The sequence below is a fragment of the Microcaecilia unicolor genome, chromosome 8, assembly GCF_901765095.1.
Source record: "Microcaecilia unicolor chromosome 8, aMicUni1.1, whole genome shotgun sequence".
NCBI classification, from domain to species: domain Eukaryota; kingdom Metazoa; phylum Chordata; class Amphibia; order Gymnophiona; family Siphonopidae; genus Microcaecilia; species Microcaecilia unicolor.
The window spans coordinates 221,358,363-221,374,232 of NC_044038.1; the positions used below are offsets into that span (position 1 = coordinate 221,358,363).

Genomic DNA, 15,870 nt, shown 5'->3' on the forward strand with positions numbered 1-15,870 from the left:
GTTCAGTCATATGGAAGGCAGTTCTATCATGGGGAGGCCACTAGTGGGGTAGTTCTATAACTTGGAACCAAGAGTACTAAGTTGTTATAGTGCAAAGCCGCATTGGGGTGCCAAAATATAGGTATGTCCACTTACGACAAGTCAATAGCTGGTGTAAATTGGGGCACCTAAGGGTACAAGGCAATGCGAGTAACCTGATTTTATTGGAGAGGTTGTGTGTATCGCTTGGAGACACACCCTTGGCCTACCCATGCTCCGCCCATTTATATGCCCTATCACAGGTACACACTAAGCAAATTTGGCACATACATTATAGAATAATGGCTAGCATCTATCCCCTGGATTCTATAAAGGTCGTCCAAATTTGGGCACGGATCTAAGATGCATGCTCAAGCTAATTAGTTAATGATCCATTAACTATCAAATAGTTGACATTGACAATTATTGACGTTAATTGGCAATAATTAGGATTTGCATTCACAGCTGGCTGCGTGCTATAACACTGGCATCTAAATCTCAGCACACAACTCAAAAGGGGGCATGACCATGAGAAGGGCATGGATGGCTCAGTGCCGATTTTTGAATGCCATTTACTGAATCTGGCCCTATATTATTATTATTATTTGTTACATTTGTATCCCACATTTTCCCACCTATTTGCAGGCTCAATGTGGCTTACATGGTACCGGAATCGGCTTTCACCGATACCGGTGTGAACAAATACAAGGTGATCTTGTGGTAGAATAAGGTTCATGTGTGATATACATTTTGGGGATCATTAGAGAGGAAGAGTTAAGTATGTCCGTTACGTGCTTTGGTTTCGTTGTGTTGCAGGTATTCAGGCTTTTATGTTGGGTCGGTGGAGTATGCCTTTTTGAACAGGGTTGTTTTTAGTGATTTCCGGAAATGTAGGTGGTCATATGTTGTTTTTATGGCTTTTGGCAGTGTATTCCATAGTTGTGCACTTAAATAGGAGAAGCTGGGTGCATACGTTGATTTTGTATTTGAGTCCTTTACAGTTTGGGTAATTCTATGTGTACTGTACACATAATTCTATATGCGTAGCTTCCAATTATTGGTGCCTCTGATGCATTAAATGCTAATATTCTATATCATACACAAGCACTTGGTGCTTACTATTACATGCCCAGTTGTAGAATTGCCCTTCAAAGGTGCTGGTTATATCACCTTTTTTAAATCATGTTCTATAAAGAAAAGTAGGTACTTTTATTGATAGAATACTAGGACAAATGACTGAAAACACACATACAGTAAGGTGTGATTGCTTAAAAGCCCTATAGCTGGTATAAAAGTCCATGCCTATATGTTAGCATGCACATCCATAAATGATAGAATTCCATAATTTACAGTTTGTCCTGCCCATGATCTGCCCAAACTCCGCTCACTTGCATGCTTACCGGCAAAGTATGTGCCATCAAATCATGGCGTGTACTTTTTTGCTATGTGATATTCTGTAAGTGGCCATTTACATGCCTTCCAGCCATCTAAAGCAGGGGGATCCTTGCAGAATTAACCCTTAATGGAACACGGAAAGTGCATTAAGTCTACACCTCTCTTAGCAGGGTACAAAGCTGTAGTTGTGTTATGCCATTAGTGTATGCTTTTGATTGCTTAAATGTATTCTTTGTTGTTTAATTCTTATTGTGCCTAACTTGTTTTTTCAGTATGTGACCATCATAGTCTCTGAAGCTATTTCCAGTTGTATGATTTAGATCATTCAACAGGGTCCCGTCATTCTCCCTATAATTCCTCTGCTCGTAGCTGTGATTAAGTGGTAAAGTCCTCTTTGCTGTGTAACTAGGGTTGTAAATGAATTATAAAGAGTATACTTAGGGGAATGGTGCATGTGAGTTAGTGGGGGTGGGAGATAGTGTACTGGGATACTCTGGTCTGCACTCTGTACACATGCACTGAAGGTGACAGCAGGGTACATGTGGAGGTGCATATGGCAGTTTCTCTTGCCCAACAGTTTTGCTTCTGCTGTCCTCTCACATGGATCTAGAGAGAGGATTACCATATGGCTCCAGAAAAAGGAGGACAGATTGAGCCAGTCTGGGTTTTACTTCCATTGCTTCCAATGCAAGCAAACCCCGGACTGGATCAATGTGTCCTCCTTTTTCTGGAGCCATATGGTAATCCTATCTAGAGACCGTGCATTAACACACTTCTCTTTATTGCACAACTACCAAAATGCTGCTTTGATGAATCCTTATCATTTCTTTGACATTAAACAGCAAAGAGAATGTTTTGCTTCCAGAAACGGGAGCAGCGATATCCTTCTCATAAGGTTTCCATGCTAGGTATTGTGACTTATCTCTTGGGGAGGCACAATTAAAGGAAGTGTTTTGTTAATGTATAGGAATAGCTGCATTTTCAACAGGAGGGTCTTTGTTTGCAAATTAAGTCTCCTGGGATCAACTCCAATTTCCTTCCTTCCCAGGGAATTCTAGAATACTAACCAGCTCTGCAGTGTGACTCTAGCCAATGGACACATACATAAATAATAAATAACGTGTGTGTGTGTGGGGGGGGGGGGATCTAGAGAGGTAAACCTTATAAAGGATGATGGTTGGGGGCCGTTGGGAGAGATCTGAGAATGTGGTGGTACGTGGAGTTGTCAGGAAGGAGGGTGTTGTTGGAGATACAGGGACTGGGTAAATGCATCAGAATTAGCGCAAATGCATTTACCCTCAGATTCTAAACATGGCGACTAAAGCTGCGTGTGCAAATTTGGCTGTGCGGCCGAAGTGCACACGCAACGTAATTGTTTAACAAGCCAATCGGTGCCAATAATTGCTCAATAATGAGCAATTATCAGCACTAATTGGCACTAATTAGAATTTACGTGTGCAACTTTCTAAGCATATTCTGTAAAGTGGTGTGTGTAAATTCTATCACGTGGATCTCAAAAGGGGGCATTGTCGGTCATGGGCGCTCTTAGAAACTATGCATTGCGCAGAGAACACGCCTGATCTGTGCCTAAGTTAGGCACAGACATTTACATCAGGCTTTATTTGGCATAAATAGTCACACCTAAATTTAGTTGAGGGTCTGGACATTATACGTATTCTATAAACCAATATAGATTAGCGCTATGTGAGTTTTTTCCACACCGATTTTTTTTCGGTGCCATATATAGAGTCTAGTCCTCCTGTGTAATTAATTCAGGTACACTTGCTGCTTTCTCTAGTGAAGGCCACTATGTTATAAATAACTTCCACTGCATTGTAAAAAGCAATGTATGTATTGGTCCAAGATCGTGCTCCCTCGTTTATCAATTGTGACAATCAAGGAGGAAAAAGCCTCAAAGTGCCTGGGTCTATCACAATCCCATCGGCAACCAATCAATCCTGTTGACCAATTTCTCAGCCTTAAAGGGATCTGATCTTTATCATGGGCCAAAAAACCTCCAATATGTCACAAGTACATACAGAACAGAACTGCTATTCTGGGCATTTTTCTTTTAAATCCTGCCTCTCCGAAAAATGCTGTACTGCTCCGGCTAACTTTATAGTCTGCATACACCTCATAAGTGTTAATCAGCTCATAAGTTTTCACCGGCGGCGAGCAGCAACTGGTACACGCCGCTCGCGTTGGCCCCACAGCCTTCCCTCTGATGCAACTTCCTGTTTCCGCCTAGGCGGGGAAAACGTCAGAGGGAGGGCTGTGGGGCCGATGCGGGCGGTGTGTATCGGTCGCTGCTCACCGCAGGCAAAGATCTGCTATTTACAAGGTATGCAGAAGGGACAGTTGTTGGGAGTTTTCGTCTGGTGGGGCTTGGGGATCCCTGCCAGCCACATCATACGTGTGCCGCTACTGGGTGGGGCCCGGGCCCACCCTTGCCTAAGCCACTGGCAGCACTGCAGGCTGGGAAACAAAACTGTTCTGATCTGCAAACCAGCCAAAGTTTTGGCACGGACAGTGGAAGGGCTCCGGCAAAATTGTAAACTGCTTAGGTCTAGGCAATTTATATAAATAACTGAAAATAAATAAATTAGAGAAAATGGCTGACATTGGCCAATAACGTGGCTACTTGTAACCACTCGCCTCCACCTACCCTCCTCTCTTCCTTCCTGTACACATTAATTGATTTGATTTGCTTACTTTATTTTTTGTCTATTAGATTGTAAGCTCTTTGAGAAGGGACTGTCTTTCTTCTATGTTTGTGCAGCGCTGCGTACGCCTTGTAGCGCTATAAAAATGCTAAATAGTAGTAGTAGTAGTAGTAATCGTGCAAAAGGACTTAGCTTGAGTTGGATTGTCAGTCGAAATCCACGGTTGCCTTATTCCAGTATCCCCTGACCGATGGTGGCCAGCGTTTCGCTGTGCTATTTGACAGCCTATAGCTGCTTCAGGGTCCACGTGGGGATCAGCTGTGGAGACATAAAAACTAGATAATACCTGTCTAATCAATCTTTTGTGGAATAACCATCCAACACTTGCTTCTTACATTTGACGAAAGCTTCACCAGCTTAGTCGACTGACAACACCGACTGTTGAACTGCGAACTGTGACATATTGGAGGTTTTTTGGCCCATGATAAAGATCAGATCCCTTTAAGGCTGAGAAATTGGTCAACAGGATTGATTGGTTGCCGATGGGATCGTGATAGAGCCAGGCACTTTGAGGCTTTTTCCTCCTTGATTGTCACAATTGATAAAAGAGGGAGCACGATTTTGGACCAGTACATACATTGCTTTTTACAGTGTAGTGGAAGTTATTTATGACATAGTGGTTTACACAGCTACTCCCACGACCACTCGAATAAAAAGTCTAGAGGATTCTGTAGTGAAGGTGCATGGTACAGTATTGTGTGTTAACTGTAATGTGCAGTACATACCCATTCACTGCTCATAACTCACCCAATTCCTCTTGACTAACATTTATTTATTTATTTGTTACATTTGTACCCCACATTTTCCCACCTATTTGCAGGCTCACTGTGGCTTACATAGTACCGTAAAGAAGTTCGCCAGTCGGTTGATAACAAATACAGGTTATATTGTGGTCGAAGTGAGGTAGGTGTGTATGAGGCACCGTGATGATGGAAGGGATGAAGGTTGTATATTGTCCAGTACGATCACTGGTTATGTTGTGTTGCTGGGTGTGGGGATTTACGTTGGATCGGTGAGGTAAGCCTTTTTGAAGAGGGTGGTTTTTAGTGATTTCCTGAAGTTTAGATGGTCATGGATTGTTTTCACAGCTTTTGGGAGTCCATTCCATAGTTGTGCGCTTAGGTAGAAGAAGCTGGATGCATAAGTTGTTTTGTATTTCAGTCCTTTGCAATTTGGGTAATGTAGGTTTAGGTATGATCGTGATGATCCAATTCTGTTTCTGGTTGGTAGATCTATGAGGTCTATCGTCTATCCTGGGACTACGCTGTAGATAATTTTGTGGACCAAGGTGAAGATGATCTGTTCTTTGATTGGGAGCCAGTGTAGCTTTTCTCAGAGGGGTTTGGCGCTTTCGAAGCGTGTTTTACCAAATATCTGCCTGGCAGCTGTGTTTTGGGCGGTCTGGAGTTTTTTTTGCGAGTTGTTCTTTACATCCTGCATAGATTCCGTTGCAGTAGTCTGTATGGCTTAGGACCATTGATTGTATTAGGTTTCGAAATATTTCCCTTGGGAAGAAAGGTTTTATTCGTTTGAGTTCCCACATTGAGTAAAACATTTTCTTTATTACGGTATGGTATACAGTAAATGCGTAAATTAGCGCATACTGATATGCCAGTGCAGTAACAGTTCAGCACACTCATGCTAACGGCATGTAGTACCTGCTTAGCATAATTTAGTAAACAGTCCCATTCATTTTTTGACTGGAAACTCTATAAACAGGAGCTTCTTATATCTCTATGTAATTTGTTTAGGGGGTTCCCTGGTTTAGGATGTTACCTTCTAATGACCTACTATAATAAAACTCACCCTCAACGTTCTGAGGACACTGATGTCAGTGAAGCCAAGCCCTGACTTCCTTCAAAAAGGTTCGAAGGTTCGTGGTGGTGAAGCCACCAAAATCGCTCCTGGCCCCGCCCTCGAGGGTGGAGCAATGGCAGAACAACGAAGGGGTTGGCAGGGAGGGGTGGGAAATCGCTCCGGGCCCCGCCCTCGCGTCAAACGTCATGATGTTGGGGGCGGAGCAATGGCAGAACAACGAAGGGGTTGGCCAGGGAGGGAGGGAGGGTGGGGGTGTTGGCGACGAAAACCTTGCTAGCCCCTGTTTCATTTGCTCTGAAATGGGCCTCTTTTACTAGTAATTAATATTTATCTCCCCACATGGACTGAATGTGCACTCGCTACTCCATGAAATGTATTTACTGAACTCGCTGTTATTTTGACATTATCCTTGAAGGCTATGATGTGAAATGAGAAATAACTATTTAGTTAATGTCAGACGTGTCATTTCAGAAAGGTAAACCGATCAATCTTTAATGGATTTACAGGGCGAACGCAGTCTGTATTCTGCTAGAGATAACTACCCTTTGGAAATGCAAAATTTCTTGTTAACACCCAATTAGCACTGATTAGCTTGTTAACTAATTGAGCTATGTGCATTGTTACAGAATACATTTCGATTTCCACATGGAAATCTCGGCGCGATATATAAAATCTAGCGGTTAGTGTGCAACATTGTGCACATAAGTTATAGAATACTGCTAGTCATATGCATAAGTAATTGGTAAATTAGATGCTGATTGGTGCTAACAGCCAATGATTGGCAATATTTGGAGTTATTTGGAACTAACTGGCACTAAACATAGAAAAATGTAGGCAGATAAAGACCATAAGGCCTATCCAATCTGCCCATCCGTGCCATCTACTCTCCCTATCACGCCCTTAGAGATCCTCTGTACTTGTCCCAAGGTCTCTTGAATTTATTTATTTGTAGCATTTGTATCCCACATTTTCCCACCTATTTGCAGGCTCAATGTGGCCTACATAGTTCCATAATGGTGATTACCAGTTCCGTAAACGAGAAATACATAGTCAAGGTAGAGGAGACAGAATGGATTAGGTATTCAGGTAAGGTAAGTTCATTTTATAATTAGAAATGAAAGGTATTGGATTAAACTTCATTCGTAATAAATTAGCTTGAACAATCAGGAATATTAAACTTCAAATCATGTATAAAATTAGTATGAACAATTAGGAAATAAAGAGTTACGTTTTGGCCAGGCCATAAACGATTATTTCCTTTTTCTTCTTTGAGAGCTCCTATAATCTAAATCACGTCTCCCTTGGAAGTTATAGTTGTGGTCTAATTAATTGTATAACCTGTTCTTACTTGGTGAATTTGTGTACTTGCAAACTATTAATAATATAATTGTTTAGATTATTGATCAAGGTATACAATGTATTACTATTTACATGTTTTACGTGTAATAAAATTTGAAATCTAATAAATTAAAAAAAAAAAAAAAGACTTACGTTTTGTGTAGATCCAGTGTACATTCTGTTAACTGACATTTAGGATAAGTTATTGTGGTATGCTTTCTTGAATAAATTGGTTTTCAATAATTTACGGAAATTAATTATATCGTGGGTTGTTTTTATGGATTTTGGTAATTCATTCCAGATTTGCGTGCTTCTATAGGAGAAACTGGATGCATATGTTAATTTATATTTTACTGCTTTACAATTGGGATAGTGGAGATTCAGGAACGTACGTGATGAGCTAGTAGAGTTCCTGGTTGGTAGGTCTATGAGGCCTGACATATACCCCGGAGCTTCACTGTGTATGATCGTATGATCTTATGAATTCATAGTAACATAGTAGATGACGGCAGAAAAAGACCTGTGCGGTCCATCCAGTCTGCCCAACAAGATAAACTCACGTGCTACTTTTTGTGTATACCTTACCTTGATTTGTACCTGTCCTTTTCCGGGCACAGACTGTATAAGTCTGCCCAGCACTATCCCCGCCTCCCAACCACCGGTTCTGGCACAGACCGTATAAGTCTGCCCAGCACTATCCCCGCCTCTAAACCACCAGTCCCGCCTCCCACCATCGGCTCTGGCATAGACCGTATAAGTCTGCCCAGCACCATCTCCGTCTCCCGCCACCGGCTTTGCCACCCAATCTCGTCTAAGCTCCTTAGGATCCATTCCTTCTGAGCAGAATTCCTTTATGTTTTGTTCTCCACCACTTTTACCGGGAGGTTGTTCCACGAATTCCCTATCCATAAAGAGGTATTTCCTCGGGTTACCCCTGAGTCTGTCTGCTTTAATCATGATCCTATGCACCATTGTTCCAGAGCTTCATTTCAACTGAAAGAAGCTCCCCTCCTGTGCATTTATGCTGCATTGGTAGTTAAATGTCTCTATCGTATCTCTCCTCTCTCACGTTTCTTGCAAAGAATACATATTGAGATTTTTAAGTCTGATCCTATATGCCTTATGACAAAGACCACTGCCCATTTTAGTAGCTACCCTCTGGACCAACTCCATCCTGTTTATTCATGCCTAGGTTCTATAGTGAGCCACTGCAAGGGGCATAGACATGAGAAGAACGTGGATGTGGCTGGAGTATGCCAATCAATTACATGCAAACCTTACAGAATACCATCAGTTACACACATAACTGCCAGTATATAGGTGCAGAAAACAACACAAAGAGCGTCCAAAACACAGAACACAGTCCAAAAGCACAAAAAAAAGCAAAAAGAGCCTTCAATAAATGGGACAAAGATCTTTATTTGCACAGCGTAGATCAATCACACAATGACCTGTGCAAAGTGCCTGCCTCAGGGATCGTATGTCTTCAAAAATTCTTAAATTAAGATTGCCGGGCAATCTTAATTTAAGAATTTGTGAAGACATACGACCCCTGAGGCAGGCGCTTTGCACTGAAACATGGACCATGCCGGGTCATCGTGTGATTGATCTATGCTGTGCAAATAAAGATCTATGTCCCATTTATTGAAAGCTCTTGGCAGTATTTAGGTGCATGCATTTATATCAGCCATTGACATGGTGTAAGTGTAAGTGCTCGCGTCTAAATTTACGCAAATAAATGCTGACTTATGCTAGTCTTCTATAACATCAGTTACACATGTAATTGCTGCGGTAGAATTCATGCTTAGTGTCCGGCATTCTAGTGTCTCACTTTAAGGAACCTTTATAAGTTTATAGAATTAAACAGTAACACGGCAGATAAAGACCTTCATGGTCCATCCAGTCTGCCCAACAAAGAGGCCAGTGCCACACCTGCCACTCTGTGGAGGCCCCATTCACCCATGCTTAAAAGCTGGTTGTCAAATCTCCAGCATGCCAACCATATAGGCATCTGTGAGACCCTCAGCAAGGGTTGGGGAGTGGGCCAGTAAAATAACACAGTCAGACAACAGGGTGAAATCAAAATAGGTATTTATTCAAAGGGAACCTCGGACCTGTTCCTTTCACAGGGCCCAAGATATAGGGTAGGCAAACTTCTGGGATTCAGTACATTCAGCCTTAGTGGCCTCTGGCAGTAGGCCAAACTCAGTCTGTAACTGCCGGGGTTGCCATGCCCCAAACACAGCTGATAAGTTCTTGGTTCTCCACCGAGGTTCAGGTCTGGCCCCAGCCAGACCTCAAAGCAAAAACTTAAAAGGTTCAATTTGGCAAATCAGATGGCTTATCTCGGCCAGATCATGAGTAACTTTCACGTCATATGCTGGGAAATACAACACTTCACTCTGTGGGCCCCCTTAACTTCAGCCTGACCCTGTTTTTAAACTCCCCAGTATTGCTCCACCCTTCCCAGCTCACTTCCTCCTGGGGCAAGACCAGTACTCTTAAGGTGGCCCAGGTTATCAGAGGGACTTTTCTTAAGGGAGAGAGGCAGTGTTCTATAAACCTCCTCACAAAGCCAAACATGATGGGGTTGATATGTGGTTATAACCAAGACTCCAAGTATTGCTGAAAGTATTCAACTTACCAGTCAGGGGTCTTCCACTCCCACCCTGAGCTGCACAGCACCCTTACTCACAGCATGTGACATATCACCTCCATTATATGTTTTGATTGCCTAGATGCCCTGTTGGTAATATTACCCTCTACATGCACACATATAAATCTGTATAATTTCAAATTGTGACTTTTGTATTCCAGCGGCTTTACAAGAAAATGGGCTTCACAGTGTGCCAAATGAAATGCAATTACTGACACTTAATGAGGAGTAAGTACAATTATTCAGGGTTTTTTTTTTTTTTAGATTTAACTGTCATAAACCATCTTTGAATCAATTGCTCTTTCTTATCATTTATCAAGCCCTGGAAATAACAAATCACAGCCATGAGATTAAAGAGTCACAGCACTGCATCACTTAAATTACCCAAACCATTATTTAATCAACCCCCTGCCACATTCACTCACTGCGGCCCTAGCCGTCAACAGGAAGTCTGTTCTAATCATTCTTGATGGCAAATTCTTCAACAGACCATCGCCTCCAAACATTGATTTTCTTAGGACAAAGAGGTGAATTGATAACTTGTCGGCAGTCCGTAATCATATCTTGGTGAGATTTGTATGTATATATTTGCTCATTGAAGAGACAGGATCTGGAATAGTTTTTCTTTTTTTTTTTAATTTTAATTTTATCTTTATGCATTTTGCATGATAATCACCAAGTAAAACACTCTTGTACAGATACGTATAGAGACTTCAAAAATAAATAAATAAGTAAACAAATAAATAAATAAAAAATACACTTTAAGAAATAAAAAAATTCAAAAGCATATCAAATCCAGGAAATCAAAACTTGAGTTTTCTCTAGAAGACTATCAAGCAGTAGCGTTCCTAGGGGGGCGGACACCCGGGGCGGCGCCCTGCCCCCCGGGTGCGGCACCCCCACGATGCAGCGTGGACCCCGCCTCCGCGAAAGAGCCCCCCCCGGGTGCATGCCGCTGGGGGGGGGGGGGGGGTGCCACAGCGCGCGCCTGCTGTGAGTTTACTAACTTTGCTCATTCGCTGCAGCTCCCTCTGCCCCGGAACAGGAAGTAACAGGGAGCTGCAGCGAACGAGAGAATTTAGCAAACTCTCGCAGCAGGCGTGCGCCGCGACATCCCCCAGCGGCGTGCACCCGGGGCGGACCGCCCCCACTGCCCCCCTCCTTGGTATGCCACTACTATCGAGTAACTTCCAAAACCGTTGGTAAAAAAGATGATAGAAGGAACTGAACAGGGCAGAATTTGTGTGTATTTTTCCCCTATGTGACATTTCAGATACCCCTCAATTAAGTAGGAAGTACATTTTAGATTTAATAGTTGTCCAAGCAAAGTGTGTGGCCCCTTGTGATATGAGGCCCTAAGCTGTTACTAGACTAGCTTATACGTAAACCCTAGTAAATGCTGCACATTTTCTTTTATACCTATGGGCCATGAGGCACTTAGTGCATGCTAATGTCCCTAAGCACATGCTTAGTAAAATGGCCCCTTAGGGACCCTTTTACCAAGCTGTGGGGAAAAGGGCCCTGCCCTGGCAGCGGGGGGGCCATTTTTCCCGTGTGCCAGGGCCCTTTTACCACAGTGGGTAAAAAAAGCCCCCCAGCACACATGGCCATGCGATAAAAGAACTCTTACCACATGGCCATGCGATGGGGAGCCCTGACCACCACCCATTCAGGTGGTGATAAGGACTCCTGCGCAGTGATGGCTGATTTCCACCAGATTACCATCGTGCAAGCCATTTCTGGAGGGTTTTCTCGATCCCGCGCTCGGGGTGGCCACACCCCCTTTCAGTTGCACTCTATGGGTTATAGAATAGTGCGCAAGCAGATGTGTGTGCAAATCCAAATTAGTGTCAATTAAATTCAATTGCTGATTGTTAAGGCCATTATTTCATACTCGATAGCTCATTAACTAGTTTAGTTGCACGGGCATCTTGGATCTGGTCCTAAATTTCAGCACTGATATTTCAGTGCCATGTATAGACTCTGGGGGTATCTGTCAACTACAGAAGGCTGTATGGAACTGCCCCCGTCTTGCGCTGATACCTCTGAATATTCTGTTTGCATGGTAAGAACTCGATATTTACAGCACCAAACTTTAGCCAAGAACATCTGGCAGGCAGGCTGTGTGAAGCATTGCTGTCAGTAGGGGGCGATGACTCAGTATTCTGTTTTAAATTGCTAGAGACAGGCAGATTCCCCGGAGTCCTGCAGAGCTTGCCTGTTCCCAGTAGCGTAGCAAGGGGGGGGGGGGGCAGGAGGGGCGGTCCGCCCCGGGTGTCAGTTAAGGGGGGGGGGGGGGTGCTCCCTGCCAGCTCCCTCCCCCCTCGCGAATCGACACCCTACCTTTAAAAAGAATATCGGGAGGCGAGGCGCAGCGCCTCGTCCCTGCCCTGCACGTAAAAGATATGTGGACCGTCGGGTCTTCCCTCGCTCTGTCCCGGCCTCCGCTGACGCAACTTCTTATTTCCGCAAGGGCGGGACAGACAGAGCGAGAGAAGGCCCGACGGTCCACATTTCTTTTACGTGCAGGGCAGGCGCGAGGTGCTGCGCCTTGCCTCCCGATATTCTTTTTAAAGGTAGGGTCGCCTCGCCTCCCGATATTCTTTTTAAAGGTAGGGTGCGAGAGCTGGTCGGTGGGTGTCATCATGCTGCACCCGGGGGATGGGTTGCAACGGCGAACCGCCCCGCCCCGTGTGGCAGCCCCCTCCTGCTACGCCACTGCCTGTTCCTCACTATTGAATATGTGATAGCGAAACAGCACCCCCCCACTGGCAGAAGATGGAGGACTCCTGCTCAGCTTAGAGGGAGCCATGATACTACTACTACTAGTAATAATAGCAGCATTCTTTTCTGTTTATTTTGTACACTGCTTAGATCCACTGGTTTGGTACATGCGGCATAGAAGGTTTTAATAGACATAAGCATAATTAAAAGGCCCTTTTACTGAACTGCATTAAGCACTAATGTATGCTTAACATGTGGAAAAAGCCATACTTTAACGCGGTAATTTGCCTGTCAGCGCGTGCTAATTGCGCATTATTTCTTTTTTGTAATTTTGGCAGGAGGAGGAGTTTCATGGGTGGAGAATAGGCGTGGAAGCATTATACAGTTAGTGCATTCACATTGCTGCGCACTAACTGGATAATACAAGGTTAACGCAGAAGCATTTAGCAAATGCTCCTGCGTTCATTTTTTGCAAGACTCGCCTGCTAATGGAAAAATTAGCACAGGCGACGTGTACACAGAAGAAACAAATCTTCGCAAGAATGTACGGCACGTAGCAGAACAGCGAAGATGACTCGAAAATAAGTAGACGATGCTGCAGATGGATCAACGGTTTATTATAGGACAAACGGGACTCGACACAGCTGTGTTTCCGCCGACAAGGCCTGCATCAGGAGTCTCTTGGATTTAATAAAATCATCCACCTGAAATGTTTATTGTGGTCGGTATGGTAGAACGACAGGCAGTGCGCTCCAGGCGCCAAACAAATCAAAGGTCATTGAAAAACTAGTAGAACTCTCCGTGCGTTGGGACAAGTGCAAACTTCCACAAGCTGCTGCACTCCGAGTGAAGGCTCGTAGTTTGAAAGCAAAAAAACTGTTGATCCATCTGCAGCGTCGTCTACTTAAAATTAGCACAGGGCCAGAAAAAAAAAAAAAGGAAAATCCATAAAATACCGGTGCCTTAAATCTGGGCTTAGTGCGCAGGAAAGTCCTCTGTTAAAATTCACTAAGCCCATATTTTAGTGCGTTTTAATAAAAGGATCCCTGTAATATTAATAAGAATGAACTGAATATTTTATGTTCTTGGGAATGACTCCATATTTATGCAGGCGTTTGCTAAGCTGCTAGCGCAGCTGGTTGCTCACTAGTGCCGATACAGCTCGTTCACTTTAGTAAACAGACCCCCCCTTAGTGCTCCAAACCCAGCCGAGAGCATCTGGCAGGTTGTGCGAAACCATGATAATTATAACACCAATTAATGAAGAGCATGATGGATCTGCACGTTTTGACCTTTCTGTTCAGATGTGATTGGATGATTATTAGATCTCCCCCCTTGGCTTTGAATCAGTTTCCCAGTTTCTCTGCTTTTAAATAATGACTTGTGTTTTGTGTTTCTGTCCTAGCAAATACTTGACAAAGAAGGCTGAGAAGTCAGTGGAAGTTCATTATGATTTGAAGGAAGAGAGAGAGCACAAGAACAGGATATGGAAAGGCTTTCTCATCTCAATACCGTACTCGGCTAGCATTGGAGGCACAGCTACTCTCACAGGGACTGCACCGAATCTTATTCTTCTTGGACAACTAAAGAGGTACCCACAAAAAGGATTTAGATCTGCCATATTACTACTACTACTACTACTATTTAGCATTTCTAAAGCGCTACAAGGCATACGCAGCGCTGCACAAACATAGAAGAAAGACAGTCCCTGCTCAAAGAGCTTACAATCTAATAGACAAAAAATAAATAAAGTAAGCAAATCAAATCAATTAATGTGAACGGGAAGGAAGAGAGGAGGGTAGGTGGAGGTAAGTGGTTACAAGTGGTTACGAGTCAAAAGCAATGTTAAAGAGGTGGGCTTTCAGTCTAGATTTAAGGTGGCCAAGGATGGGCAAGACGTAGGGGCTCAGGAAGTTTATTCCAGGCGTAGGGTGCAGCGAGATAGAAGGCACGAAGTCTGGAGTTGGCAGTAGTGGAGAAGGGAACAGATAAGAAGGATTTATCCATGGAGCGGAGTGCACGGGAAGGGGTGTAGGGAAGGACGAATGTGGAGAGATACTGGGGAGCAGCAGAGTGAGTACATTTATAGGTTAGTAGAAGAAGTTTGAACAGGATGCGAAAATGGATAGGGAGCCAGTGAAGGGTCTTGAGGAGAGGGGTAGTATGAGTAAAGCGACCCTGGCGGAAGATGAGACGGGCAGCAGAGTTTTGAACCGACTGGAGAGGGGAGAGGTGACTAAGTGGGAGGCCAGCAAGAAGCAGATTGCAGTAGTCTAAACGAGAGGTGACAAGGGTGTGGATGAGGGTTTTGGTAGAGTGCTCGGAAAGAAAGGGGTGGATTTTACGGATGTTGTAAAGAAAGAAACGACAGGTCTTGGCAATCTGCTGGATATGAGCAGAGAAGGAGAGAGAAGAGTCAAAGATGAGCCCAAGGTTTCGAGTTGAGGAGACAGGGAGAATGAGAGAGCCATCAACAGAAATAGTTTAAAGGGAGGGAGAAAAAGGAGTTTTAGGGGCGATTAAAGGGCACAGTGGTATATTTTCCAAAGGTTCTACCTCTAGCCACTTAAAATTCTTGAGTCTGGCGAATCCAAAATTTTCCAGGCATTTAAGTCTTAAGTGGAAATCAAATAAATGCAACCTTGAACCAGGGGCGTAGCCAGACACCCAATTTTGGGTGGGCCTGGGCCCAAGATAGGTGGGCAGAAGAACTCTGCCCTGTCCCACAAGTGATTTGGTCTCTCTCTCGCCTGCATGCCATGTGGTCTCTCAAACATCCCCCCTCCCCTGCATACCTTTTAAATAGAAGATTTTCACTGGCAGCGAGAAGCAACTAATACACACTGCTCATGTTGGCCCCCCACAGCCTTCCCTAATGCAACTTCCTGTTTCCGCATAGGCGGGAATACATCAGAGAGAAGGCTGTGGGGTCGGTGCGAGCAGTATGTATCGGTTGCTACTCGCTGCAGGCAAAGATCTGCTATTTACAAGGTACGCAGGAGGGACAGCTGTTGGGAGTTTTCAGCTAGTGGGGCTTGGGGATCCCTGCCAGCCACATCATAGGTGTGCTGCTACTGGGTGGGCCTGAGCCCAAAGTGGGCTACGCCACTGCCTTGAACCTTGATTTAAGCTCACAGCACCATGCAACCACCTCCAGAGCTAAGGTGTGTCCACTCAAGCCAGGATCAAACCCAGATC

At 44.1% G+C, this 15,870-nt stretch overlaps 1 protein-coding gene across 1 annotated transcript in view; it reads left to right on the forward strand.

Moving 5' to 3' along the window:
* Positions 1 to 15,870, forward strand: part of SLC13A3 (solute carrier family 13 member 3) — an 80,543-nt gene that overhangs the window by 24,586 nt on the left and 40,087 nt on the right. Inside the window, exons 4-5 of the mRNA XM_030211660.1 lie at positions 10,110 to 10,176; positions 14,078 to 14,263. Of these exons, the coding sequence (XP_030067520.1) occupies positions 10,110 to 10,176; positions 14,078 to 14,263 (253 nt within the window). The remainder of the gene's footprint in view (positions 1 to 10,109; positions 10,177 to 14,077; positions 14,264 to 15,870) is intronic.